Below are 14,276 nucleotides of genomic sequence, written 5' to 3'. Positions count from 1 at the left end.
TAAAATAATTCGCATATTCCTCCATTTCTATTTCTTCGTAAACGTCCTTCCTGTCCCCTTTATCCCTATTTATTAAATCCCACACCCTACCTTCTTAGATCGCTTTTTCTACTTCTGCTTTATATTCTTTCTTTCTCCTTTGTCTTATTATTTCCAGCATCTTCTCATGTTCTCTTTTTTTCCTGTTTTACTCCTCCTTCTCCATTTCCCCTTTTCTTTATTTTTTTACACACTCTTTCATTACTCGTCCCACCAGCCTCTTTCCCCCCCTACTCTTCCTTCATTAGTATCTAGCTCATCCTTTACCTTCTCAATTGACCCCTTCAACCTTTCAATTGAAGAGTTTATTCCCTCCTCTTTTTCATACCCAATCTTCTCCTTTTCCATTTTTTTTAATCTCTTTTAATTTATCTACCCCCCAGACTGCCATTTTCGTGAATCTTTCGCGTCCTATTTTCTCTCTCCCTCTGCCGCACTTACTAACGTCTCTTTCTAGTGTAGCTCTGACCGGAAAGTGCTCGGACCCTATCTCATTTTGTAAACCATATAACCATATAACCATATAAACCATCCGGTTTCTCCTATCATGTCTAGTAATTTCCTTCCCTCCCTGTCCGTCTCTCTATGTTTGGCTAATTACAGGTAAATTACAGGCTAATAATAAATATAATAATAATATACTATATATAGTAATATATACTATATATATACTATATATAGTAATATATACTATATATATACTATATATAGTAATATAATAATAAATACAGGCTAATTATTTTTTCACCCTGCCACCATGCCGCCCATCCCTCTCCCTTTAACGTGTTCTTTTCTTGCTTCTTTCAATGTCCACACATAACCTTTCGATAACAGCTTTCTTATCCACTTCTAGTCCTTTTCATCTGTCCCAGTTTTACTCATCATAATCACATCCCACTTCTCTTACTCCTCCCAAAATCCTTTATTCTTGTTCTCCAAACCTGAAACATTCCAGAAAGCTATTTTCACGTTTCTCTCTTCCCTTGCCTCTTCTTTCCTCTTCACCTTATTTCCCCTTTGCCGTTTGAAAACCCCTCTGATTTATTTCTAGATTCTTTTTTGTCTCCCTTCCCCCTAACTTTATCAAGACTTTTTCTTTTTTTCCTTAATTCTTCTAATTTTTCGTCCCAGCACCATTCCTCCCCATTTATCCATAATCTGTCGCCCCCTATCCACACCATATGCCCCTTTTTCCTCTCTACCCAAGCCATCAGCTCTATTTGCCATCTTCTTTTTCTCTCCCTTCATATCAGATCTTCTTCAATTCTTTCCCTTCTTCCTCTCAATAATTTTTTTCCCACCATCATTTTTTTTCTCCTCCTCACTCCCCACGTTTACTAGAAACATTCCTTCTTTTCCTCCCTTCGTACCTCTTATTCTCTTGACTCCTTTTATTCTTACCTGCACTCTAATTTCTCTCAAAAGATTTCTTATTTCCACTACTCCCGTTTCGCTCTCCACTTTTAATCCCTTCATTACCAAGTTATTTTTCCTTTTTGCCCTTTCTACCCCTTTATGATAGCTTCCATATTTTCAAACATCCACGTATCTCTCTCTAGTACTTCCCGTTTAATCCTAACTCTCCTGTTATCCTTGTCCGTTTCTACCTCATCGTCCCCTGCCTCTCTTTTTCTTTTTTCCTCCCTTTCACTGCTAGTCACGCTTGCTTTTTTTGCCATTCGTCCAGACTTCTGTTCGAACCCGCGTTTCCTAGCTTGTTGAGGCGCTGTAAATTAGAAGGTCCTCCGCATTGCTTGCCCGTACCTGAGTCCGCTACCCTCCACTCCCTGATCGACTTCTCGATACTTTTATCACCGCTGCTGTCTTTGCAATCAACTTCACCCTTCCCCCCACTGCGAAAGTTTTCAGCAACGTCAACTGTTACTGCCACTAGGGTTTTCTGCTCTGTGCGATCGCCCAGTAACTGTTGCCCTCTGGTGCCAGATTATGGACTTCGCGTCGTCGGCATCCTACCTTACTCAAAGCTCCGTGATGTTTTCCGCCTTTATAACCTACCTTTTGCCCCTCTGACCAAGCAACTATTTTCCTACTCCTAACCTCAGAAATTGCACACGCTTCAAATTTTCACTTCAAACTACTCACTTTCACCCTTCGCACCTTCGCCTTCACTCATCCTTCATCCTTTACACTTGATTTCCGCACTCTATGCCTTTTCTGCATCCAATCACCCTTATTCCCTTCACCAAAGCCAAAAATACATCACTTGACAAAAATGAGTTCATTCGCGATCGGTACCGGAAACGGAAGCCCTCCTTAAAGTTATTACTACTAGTGTAGTGGAATATTTAATAACATTAGTTCATGAATTTTTAATTGTTGAAACAAATGGAATTTGTTTAAATAAGTTTTTTGGAAAATTCTTTATTTTCCTAAAAATTACTCCTATTGGTCTAGTGGAATATTTGTTAATATCAATTCATTTATTTCCAATTATTTAAACAAATAAAAGGACCCCGCACTAAATGTATGAGAAAATGACTTTCGATGGATTTAGCTGAAACTTTGTAATTTTTCAGGTTATAAGTGCCGGATGAAATATCCGTGAAAAAAATCCAAAAAATGGACAGTTTTAGCGCTATGCGGCGCTAAGCGCTCAAGATCAGTGAATAAAACGAATTACAACAGATTTTGTTATAAAAGCGATGTCAACATAGAAATCACGGTTCAGATCTTGGTCTGTCATATTTCCGCCTACACCGTTGACTCATATAGCGCACTTCTCAAAACGATCAAACGCTAAGCGCCCAAGATTTTAACTTGACTAATTCATCACTTTTTTAAAGGCAGAAATGGTACCGAAAGTAACATTAGTATTTAGTACGTGCATTCCGATAATTACATTGTACTGCTCTCAAGAGTGCCGAACGCTAAGCGCTCATGATCAGTGAATTGAACGAATTAAAATAGATTTAGTTACAAAAGCGATGTCAACATAGAAATCACGGTTCAGATCTTGGTCTGTCATATTTCCGCCTACACCGTTGACTCATATAGCGCACTTCTCAAAACGATCAAACGCTAAGCGCCCAAGATTTTAACTTGACTAATTCATCACTTTTTTAAAGGCAGAAATGATACCCAAAGTAACATTAGTATTTAGTGCGTACATTCCGATAATTACATTGTACTGTTCTGAAGAGTGCCGAACGCTAAGCGCTCATGATCAGTGAATAAAACGAATTACAATAGATTTAGTTACAAAAGCGATGTCAACATAGAAATCACGGTTCAGATCGTGGTCTGTCATATTTTCGCCTACAGAGTTGACTCATATAGCGCACTTCTCAATACGATCAAACGCTAAGCGCCCAAGATTTTAACTTGACTAATTAATCACTTCTTTTAAGGCAGAAATGGTACCCAAAGTAACATTAGTAACTAGTGTGCACATTCCGATAATAACAGTGTACCCTTCGCAAGAGGGCCGAACGCTAAGCACCCATGATCAGCGAATAGAACCAATCCCAGTAGCTTTTGCGAAATATTAAACTATTTCTGGCTTTTGATTCGGGTTCGACTGTTCACCTCTATTAGCAGCGTCTAAAATCCTTTTGTAGCAAGGAAGTTTGACGATACTTTACGTGTTGCTGGTGACGTGCATAACCCAGGAACCATAAAACGCTTGCAATATGTGCGCAAGTGCCAAGAGTTTTAGCTCCTGACTTACATGTGCAGTAATAACCGAGAAGCGTTTCGTTATTGTCTGGTCCTATGTCATCGATCTCATTGAACGCTATCCACAGCTGGTACCTTGTCGCATTTCGGAAACGAGAAAATACTCGTACTTTGATCAAACCAGCTTCATTAAGACGCGTATCTAGTTGAAACTCCTCATCTTCTTCTCGTTGCAGCTTGTCTTGAACGTAAGATGGGGCAAGTTCTACTTGATACACGCCAATTGTTATGTCGCGTATTTCTTCCAATGTAAGGCGAGGAAATTGTGGTACTTAAAGTTCATGAAGGCGATTCCAATTTGTATTTTCGTAGCGCATATTGTCCACTTCTACGCGCGCTTGCATAATATTTGGCTCACGAGCTCTCGCTATATATTCTCTTACAAGCTCTGCTGTAGCGCCTTGCATCTCGATAACAGGATGGTATCGATTAATTATGGCACTAGCAATACGAAAGAAGTCCCTTAGATTGTGTACATGAGCCATCGGAATGGTTTTCTCGAAGAACTTAAAAATGGACTTTATGTGGCCATTTCTGGATTCCACTATCCATCTAGATTTCGTTATTAGCCGAGCTTTGTTTGCTTCTTCCGTTGCCAATTGACTCTGTCCTTGTTGGAGAAATGGTGGTATCATGGACACAATTCCTAAGCGTTCTAAAAGTGGTTGGGCATCTCTATATCCACGGTCCTCTATAAAAATATCACCAATGTCGAAAAATTCTCTCATACCTTCCACATCTCTTTCAAATTCGTTAATGAGCATTTGTGCATTGGTGAGTTACTTCTATTCTTTCTCGTTATATTGTATTTTAAACCAGTAAAACGAAATCTCAAAAAATTAGTGTATTTTTATTTTTTGGAGTAATTTTTTTGTGATAGGGGTTTTTTTTAAATTGCGCAGAGGATCATGCAAGAGCCTTAAATGAGCTCTTAAATCCTGTTAAAGAAAAAAATGATATAAAAATATTTCTAACATGGTACTGATAGAGTTACGTAAAACTGACTGTACCATGTTTTTTTCAAAATGCAGAGCCCAAAGTTGGCTGTCGGGTATGAACTGAGCCCAAAATTCAGGTGTTGGGCACACAATGATTGGGAACGGTACGAGAAAAACAAACACTGCTGATATACTTCATTCTTAGTTCAATGTCGCATTACCTTACGGAGTAGTTTTTGAATATTAAAGGTGATTTTTGGAAAAAGGTTTGATGTTTTCAGATGCCTCGAAAATAGTCCAAATTAATCAAAAACTGTTTCTTGCACTTTATCGGCACATTTGGATAAGAGGAAGTTTTCCAATGTTAAAAGATGATTTTAGAAAATTGTTTTTGGAGAATTGTTTTTTGGGACCCTGGAGAGCCAAACATGAGCCTTTAATTCTGATGTACTCACTTTTATGATTAGTGCATATTTTGTCCACTTTATCAGCACTTTTGGGCAAGGGGTAGTTTTATTTGTTAAGGGATGAATCTGTATGATGACTTTGGGGATTTTTTGAAAAATTGCGCCTGAGGTCATGCAAGAGCCTCAAATGAGTACTCAATTGATGTGAAAGAAAAAAATTGATATAACCAATATTTCTACCATAGTACTGCTAGCATTACGTAAAGCTGACAGTACCATACATTCTTTTGAAAAAAATTCAAAGCACAACATTTAATTTTCTGTTATTAATTGAGCCTTAAATGAGCTCTTAATTATGGGTTAGGTCATACGTTATTTGGGCAAAGTGGTAGTCCAGGTTTACCTACCTCTCAAATAGCTCCACTCGCATGGGATGAGCTCTTGCATACTCCTAACTTTGATTTTCTTCTCTTATTCCAATAATCATTTTTTATCTTACTCCTCTCCTTATTTTTAAGACCTTTAATATTCACTTTTTCGTATATGCGATCTTCTTTTCTGTAACAGCCATATGGATTCAAACATTGGACCAGGCATCTCCAATCATTTTTCCTGCAACCGCAGTACTACGCACTTTAGATACTCTCTTGAAGATGGTATGCCATAATATTATCCATGCGCTCTTAATATTTTTATTTTCTAATTCCATATCCCAGTCTTCTCTATGATGTCTCTTAACTCATCACCATATTTTATTTTTACGTATGGCTTCTCCAAATTCTTTATTTTAACTAACTTCTGCTCTGACGTCCTAACTCTTCCTCGCCTCGATCCTTGACCTAGACTCATGTTTCAAACTATGAAGTTCGTTTTAATTACAAGATTTGACCGACTTCTGAGATTTCCGGCGAGATTTAAAAACGATTTTGAGTAGCTGAAGTTTGGGATATTCACAATCTTGTATATCTGAATCGGATTGTCGCTATTCTGAATCTTCGATTTCTTGATTCTACAGGGTGTCCTAGACTCAAGTGACTGGACTTATATGGTTGTATAAAAATGAAAAAAATAAATTAAAAGTTCCTTTTCCAAACAGGAGCGCGGTATAAACATACTTCTATAAATAAGCAGAAATCGAACACAGTTTTATTGAAGAGAGCGTCGAGATGGCGTTAACGACAGGAGAACAAAGCCACTATCCTACGTTGGAATCCCGTTCAGACACGTACGGCTGTTTGTACCGTGCTCATGATTGGTCCAGCTTGAATATTTTGTAACTAAAAAACTAAAACTTCAACTGATTTTTGGAAAAAGAATTTAAATCTTTTAAATTTTAACACAGCCATATAAGTCCGGATACTTGAGTATGGAAAACCGTGTACAGTGAACCTGTAGTTGCACCTCAACCTAGGAATTTATGTCGCTAGGTAAAATTATTCTTTCCCCAAGATCACGAGTACCTAGAATTTCATTTAATGAGTTCAAGAAAAACATCTTTTACAGCACTACTTTCTTTCTCTTAAAAAATTAAAAATTAATTTAAAAATGTTGAACATAAATATGCAGCTTAGTTTGTATGGAACTACAATCTTAAAATTCTTCTGAAGGATATAATTTCAAAACACTCGGGAATTTCAATATATTTTATTTTTGAAGTAGATTCTTAGGCTATAAAATTTGTTGAAACAAAGCATAGCCTGAAAAAGTCGTATCGAATGTATGATTGCAATTCACTGTTATCACAATAGAAACAAATCATAACAAAATACTGAAGGCCATTCGTGCATAGTATAATAATTTTCAGATTAGTATTTTTGTACCTAAAATAGTTGAAATTGATTGACTTATGTGAGTTTTATAGTAGTATTCATTGCTTGTCCGCTAGACTTGTCAATTCCACAACATCATAAAGTGTATATTTTCTAAATGGTTTATCAAGGTTTTAGCTTAAAACTTTTTTTGTAGATCGTATAGTATAATAGTGACTATTATAGAGATCTATCCTCATTATAAAAAACCACATAATAAATTTTAGAAAAGAATAACGGCAATGAAAGTCAATACGGCATTGGCACATAGGAATTGGTCGATGTAAATTTTGACGTTTTGATTATTGAGGAGGATTGAAATAATCCCAATGGTGATGATGGGCCACGGTGCATGGAGTTGCGAAAATCATGATTATCAAACCAGCAACGATTAGTAACAAAGCACATAATATCAGTTCTACATCTTTAATTTTATCACTGGATTCTTCTCTGCCCACCCGTGATGCTATATAATTAACAAATTGTCTCATCTTTCTGATTCCAATAATACGGAGAGCCTTTAACAATTGTTGCGTAGTTTCTGTTATATTTGGTTCTGTTTCGACTTTTTGAGTGGTAGGCGAAGCTGGGGAAAAGAATTTATCTGGTATTTGTGACGTTTGTAAAGTTATGCACTGAGTGAAATCGCGAAGTAAGGTATCTTGTGAAGTCTGGGTAATTTCTTCATGGGATTTCTCTGTTTTCTTCTCACAGTATGACATAATTGCACGTTGTGGTCTTGACTCAGAGGATATTGTGTGACAGACAGGTGTATCCATTGTGTCTGGTGTTACTGAAATTACTGGCGGAAGAGATTTTATCGTGGATGCAGTTTGTCTAACTGGTTGGAATCCACTTGATGGCGATGATGATTTAGATCTACTTCTTGATCTCTCGTAAAGTCTTTCATGCTTATCTATAGAAGATTCACGTGATGTTGATTTAGATGGAAGGGAGTTGCTTCCTATCTCAGACTTGACTTCCGCACCAGATTTCAGTTTGTCCCCCTTTAAAACCTGACCTCGTAAGGTTTCTGATTCTGAGGAAGGCTGCATCCGGCTTTCTGTTACTCGCTTTGCTTTTTTTTTCACTGAATCCAATTTTTCTACATCTAGCCTACCCGATTCATTTCCTAGTAAAGATCCAACGTCTCGCGTAGAACTTCTTCGGATTGAATCTTGCGTTCTAACGGCTTGCAAGATATCTTCTATCTTTTCATCACTACTAGCCATGGTAGTCATGGTATTCATGGTAGCAGACTCTATTCTAGAAGGTGGTTCTTCTTGAATTAGGGACTTGTTTACCAGATGACGCTTTATGGCTATTAATTCCTGTAGTAACGCGGGACTTATCCCACTATCAGCTATACTGGCTTTTCCTGTCATTTCAGAAGCAGATACTACAATTGCATCGATTTCAGAAGCCGTTATGTTGTAAGCTTGTAGCTGAGAAACGCTGAATCGATCAACTCGCAAGTCTCCCACTTCTAAGCTGTTGATCCTTAGTGGTTCATCCGAATGTAAAGCTGCTCGTAAAATATCAGCTAGGTCTTGCTGAATTTCGTCCTCTACCCTGTTAGACGGAACTGGACGATCTTCGATCCATTCCTCCTCAACTCTATTTGAACCTCGTCTTTCTTCCGAAACTCTTCGGTCTTCTGAATGTTGCATTATCGGTGGATGAGGAATGGGAGGTGCATGAGAACGTGTTGGTGTGGATATTCGCTCAGTTGAGATGAGAACCTGTGATCCTGACCTGGATGGTGCCATGATGAGTTTGGCTTGGGTAATTTCCTCTTCTATGACATGATCCTCAGGCAAGGGATCAGTCTGAGTAGATGCAACTACGTCAGTCATCGAGTGTACAGCTTCAGGTTCATAATAGCCTGCGCTGTTCTTGACTGTTCTGTGTAATCTAGGTGGTCTGGGTGGAGCGGGCAAAGGCCGACCTTGCATTCTGCTGAGGACTTCTCCACTTCTCAAATCCTTATGTTCCCCATCAGAATCATCCTCAATATATTGCCTCACGTCCTCTGACGATCGAATTATCTGCGTAACGGCTGGAGATATTCTTCCTACCGGACGCAGAGTACTGTATGCTCTTTGTGGTCGCTTCGGTGCCATGGGCCTTGGAGTCGTGGCGAACTTATGACGATGTCGTCTAGGTGGAGACGGTCTTGGTGGTTTCTCGCGTTTTTCTATAACTGCATAACCCGGAAGTTGCTCTCGAGAATAATCTTTGTTAATATCGTCCTCGATATATCCTATTTCTGGAAGAGATTCTGCACCATGTGATGTGCGGTCTTCGTCTTGAATGAAGGAAGCAGTTCTAGAACGTGAACTTCTTTTGGGAGGAACTGGTGAACGTTCAGCGAATTCTTGTTTCAGTCTCATGAATAGGTTATTCATAATTTTGTGATCAACTGATGCTGGTGCTACTTGTAACGTTGGAGAAGGTGTTCTTGGATGCTCTTGACGCAATGAGTTTTCAAACTTGTTCCATTCACCATGTCCGTTGCAGGCAAATTGTATCTCTCTTTTCTGATGTTGGACATTTCCATTTTGAATTTGTTTGATCTCATTTTCTACTTGTCGCAGAATCCGTTTCCTTCGATTCGGGACGGCTGGCGGAATTATTTCACTGGAAATACGAGGTTCAATCTTCACCGAAGACTTCGTAGTGACTTGAGAGTGACTGTGTAGGGAAGACCTGGATTTTCTGCGAGCAGGCTTCACAATTATGATATTATCTAATGGTTCTGCTGGCGATCGTTCACGTGATAGGCTATCTGCTCGATACACTACTCTGTGAACTGCACTTGAAGAGCTACCTGTTTGGTCTAGGTTACTAAACGACTCCTCACTACGACATAAATTTTTTTCTCGCTCTAGTCTTGCAGGTGGCAAATCATTATAAGATTCCGAAAAGTTCTCCTTTCTATTTCTAAAATATCTTGTGCGATTAGGTCGCAGAGGAGGCATTGGAATAATATCGATATCTGTAAGAGCATTTCCAGGTGTCGCTTTGAGTGCGTCGTAAATTTCACTTGCGATGTATCTGCCAACACTCATATCGTCTTGACTGATACCTTTTTCACGTAGGAAAAGCTCATCGGAATCTATTTTTTCGATAACACCACATCGACGTCGTTCAAAAGAACTTCCACTGGATTGTTGTTGCTCGCCATCGGATCGAACTGAAGAACGTTCTTCAGAGGAGATTTTTCTAAATTTTCTCGGATCCACTGGATGAAAGCAACTTTCGTAGTCGTCTTGACTAGCATTTTCAAAAGATTCCACTCGCTTGAATTTTAGGACCTCTACCTCTTCCATTTCAACTTCATCTTCTGATTTGTTGAATCTTTCAGGGTGCTTAATTTCTCGATCTACTGTTCGATCACTGTACAATCTTTGTTCAAAAGGTTCTTCTACTTTAGTCCTATCATTAGATCCTAATACTCTCTGATCCGAATGTTCTTGAGAATCCTCTTCGTAATCAGCGTACTGTATTTCTTCTTGATGATCAACTGTTTTTTGTTCAAATGTTTCCCAGGGTAACTTTTCAGACTCTTTTAAAGATTCTGAAGCCTGTATTTTGAAAGCCAATCGAGGCTCCTCAAAGGAAGGATGCCTCCACGGACGAGATCTTTCAACTGCAACATTTTGCTCTTCTTGTTTGTTATTCAAAGGTTTCGTGTCTGCGAACCGTTGAGTCCATCTGGCTCTGAGGGATTTCTTGGTACGTGGAAAAGTCGCACTCTCCGCAGATTGAGCACGTGATACTTTGGGCGAAGAAGTTGCATATTCAGCTTTGTTCTTTGCTTTCCTATCGAAAAGTCGTGGATACGTGGAAAAATCAAAGATGTTTTTGCCTGAGCCGTATGTAGAATGCTTTGATGGTTGTCTGGTCTGCTCTCGTGAGGAAGCCGTGCCCGTCTGAGAGCGATCGAAGGCACTTGGAAAGTTAATATTAGGACGTTTGAGGTTAAATTTGGGTCGGCTTGGCAAACCCAGTTTTGATGTATCTGGGAATGAGAATCGAGGCCGCTCAGGTAGAGCCATTTTAAAACGTTCCATTTTGCTTGCTTTTTCATTCTTAGATTTTTCACTCTTTGGCTTTTCCAACTTCACTTTTTCATTCGCAGTGGTAGATGCCGATTTCTTCTTCTCAGACCTGCGATACGCAGGCATTGTGACGGTAGGCTTTTGAATACCTCTAAACTGGGATCGCAGTTTACCAGCTTGACTTCGGAGCTTGGCTTGAAAACCGTGAATACTCTGTCTTCCTGGTAACTCTTTCTGCACTGATGAGGTTACCTGTAAATTAGAAATAAGTTATTTCAAAAATAGAAAAGTTAGGATTTTTTTTTAATGATTAACAATGAAGTAAATGCTGACCATTTTTTCGAAGCTTTCTGAGTTTATGACAACCATTCGTTCGTGACAAAATATTTGCAAACTATTTTAAACCATTTGTCAGAAGGTCTCGAAAAGAAAGTCGCAGTTCTGAGACCAGCGGTGGTAACAGACCGCGACATATCCAACCACGCAAGCGTCACGTAAAAAAGGAGTGACGAAGAGGACCGAATGCAAGATGCATCAAATCTTATCCATATCGATTACGAAATCCCGACGATATATGTGTGTGTGTGTGTGTGACGTGCACTGAAGAAAGAGGGCTTACTCTAAAAAAATCAAAATCAAGGTTTTTACACATTTCGATAGCTCTTGAACTGCTCTTTTTAATTAAACGATCCGAAAAAATACCCGAATGTTATTATTGCTAATAATGGAGTGGTTGGGTACCCGAGTAATAGGGCTATGGCTCGAGAGCTCGAGATTCTGTGAAAAATCTTCCACCACTCGCCATACCATCTACACGTCTCATCTATACCCCGTCTGTGAGCCGCGTCTACGACCCATCTCCTTCCGTGAGAATGTAGTGGTAAGTGGATAGGAAAGATAACGTGAGTCTTCTTTCTCTCCTAAAAGTCCGGTCTATCGAGTCGACTTCAACCGCTTCAACCGCAGTTAGACGCCTAGCTCACCGCCCGCTCGTAGACCCAGGCAGCCCAATGTCCTGCACCGCAGAACTGGACAGGGCCGCTGTGAGCCGTGTATTCCTTTGTTCACTTGCTCCTCGCACCTATCCATCCTTCCTTCTTACTCCATATACGTACATACCGTACCTTTCTGATAATCCCTGGTACCCACGCTATACCTGCCCTGCACTAACTTGCTTCCCTGCTTCGCTGAATAGTAGAACACATTACTGTCGATTAAAATCGACATCATCGTCTACCTTGTATCTTATTTCTACGATTTTTCCTCGATTTCCAGGGCTCTTAAGGTTTTAAATATTTTTGAAATTGCTGTTCTGTAGACTAAATAGCAATTATTCTTCTATTAAGAAATCATCACCAAAAGTGTTCTAAAAAATATCAAAAGAAGTTATAAATTACAATTGTGAAAAATAAATAAAACGTTTTAATTCATTTATATTCCAAACAAAAAGAATTTGTATACTTCAATCTAAATGCAGCTGAAAGCATTTAATTTTAAATTCGTTGAATTCAAGGTGTATTTAAAAAAGAAAGCTGAATTCAGTAATAAGCATTGAATTCAGTAGAATTAAGATCCTATGAATACACGATTTTTCCTTCGTATATAAATACCCTAACGGAAACAGAAAAAAAAAACAAATCCTATATTCTTCTCATTCGACTTAGTAATATTTAAGGGAAGTATTTATTTAACTTATATTAAAATTAAAACATCCTTTTATAACTTATAAATTCGGAAAATATTTAAATTTATATTTTAATCATTTTTTCAAACATAAAAAAAAACACATTACAGAAATATATTCCAATAATTTGAACTCTAGGTAGACAGACTTGAATTGGTCAGAAGTAAAATATCAAAAACTTATATTCCACATGAAGGGATGCAGAAGCCTCTATGGAAATAGAAATGAATTATTTTGTGAGATATCCTATTCTTATGATGAAATTTTAAACAGATGGAAAAATCGCGCATATAAAAGAAAAGAATATTCTTCACTTTTACGCTGAAATCTGCAAATATGAATTTTTCTCTATTTAACGCTTATTAATGGAGAAGCAGATAATCGACTTTCAATAGAACTGATTAAGAGTAAGAAAGCGACGCGCTGACTTGCAATGAGCATGTAAGATGGTGTATTTTTTTGGTGTTTTCAAGGTTTAAATGTAAACTTTTTGGTTTTTCGCGTTGCAGTAATTTCGAATAACAGAATATGTTATTTTTGACCTAACGTATAACTTATACAAAAAATGTGAAAAGTCAAACAATATCCCGGTATTCTGAAAATGACTTTGCCAGTGACTGAAATGCATTAGCAACAAATTGCACAGACCCAAGAATAAAAATTGGATGTACAACGAATTTGTAGATTTTTCATTGCGATTATCTTTGTAAGTTGTGATTTCAAAAATTTTCCTACAATTTTTTTTTAATAATTCTAAAAAAATCGATAAGATCCAGGTGTCGAAATTATAGTTACAGCGAATTTTCCGTACTTTTATAGGGACCCGAAATAAAATTGTTTCTTTATCAATATTATTTATTTACTAAAAATACGATAATAAAATATTTTAATGAAATAAATTTTTGGTTAATATTCAATGTGTTAAAAACATTTTGTTTGAATTTCAAATAAAAATGATTATACAAAAATTGTATAGAGAAATTAATGTAAAAACACGTGTCTCTAATGAAAAAAATTCTCGCTAAATTTTCTTCTGATCCAGAAATATATTTACCCAGTGGGCACAAAATTTTGCAACGTCTTTTACCACAATGTTACGACATCTTTACGACAATTTTACGACATCCAATGTCCGTGTCGTTATGGTGTCTTTACGATATCGCAAAGACATCGTTAGATTATATGACGTTTTTACGATATCGGAAAGACACCTTAAGAAGATGGACATAGGAAATCGTGAAGTTGTCGTAAAGATGTCGCAAGGATGTTGTAAAGACGTCGACAAATTTTGTGCCAACTGAGTTTCTTCACTTATTGTTATTTTCAATTTGAGCGAACATTTTTTTTACACTTTAAAAATTAAAAAAAATTTCTTTGGTATAAGCTTCAGATCTAAAAAAATTGAGTGAAACATTTCAAACTTTTCTAATCTCAGAAAATCTCTCTACTGTTTTACCGTCATATTTTACGGAGCATAAGAAAGCGATTATTCGATGTCCTAGTAGGGCGAGGAAGAATGTCGATAGGACAGAAATATATCTTGGAGGTGCCAAGCTTTCACTTGCTAATAGCCTAAAAAGCATCCCTGCGTGCCAACAATATGCTAGAACACTTGCGGGAAAAATGCAGAAGGCGGTTGT

At 37.8% G+C, this 14,276-nt stretch overlaps 1 protein-coding gene across 2 annotated transcripts in view; it reads right to left on the bottom strand.

The window, feature by feature from the left end:
* Positions 1-6,708: 6,708 nt before the first annotated feature.
* Positions 6,709-14,276, bottom strand: part of LOC117170155 — a 61,893-nt gene continuing 54,325 nt past the window's right edge. For both annotated transcript variants that reach the window (XM_033356716.1, XM_033356717.1), the window contains exon 3: positions 6,709-11,204. In XM_033356716.1, the coding sequence (XP_033212607.1) occupies positions 7,191-11,204 (4,014 nt within the window). In that variant the 3' untranslated portion in view covers positions 6,709-7,190. The remainder of the gene's footprint in view (positions 11,205-14,276) is intronic.

This window comes from Belonocnema kinseyi, chromosome 3 (genome assembly GCF_010883055.1).
Source record: "Belonocnema kinseyi isolate 2016_QV_RU_SX_M_011 chromosome 3, B_treatae_v1, whole genome shotgun sequence".
Classification (NCBI taxonomy): Eukaryota; Metazoa; Arthropoda; class Insecta; order Hymenoptera; family Cynipidae; genus Belonocnema; species Belonocnema kinseyi.
This window is presented reverse-complemented; position numbering and strand designations above follow the sequence as displayed.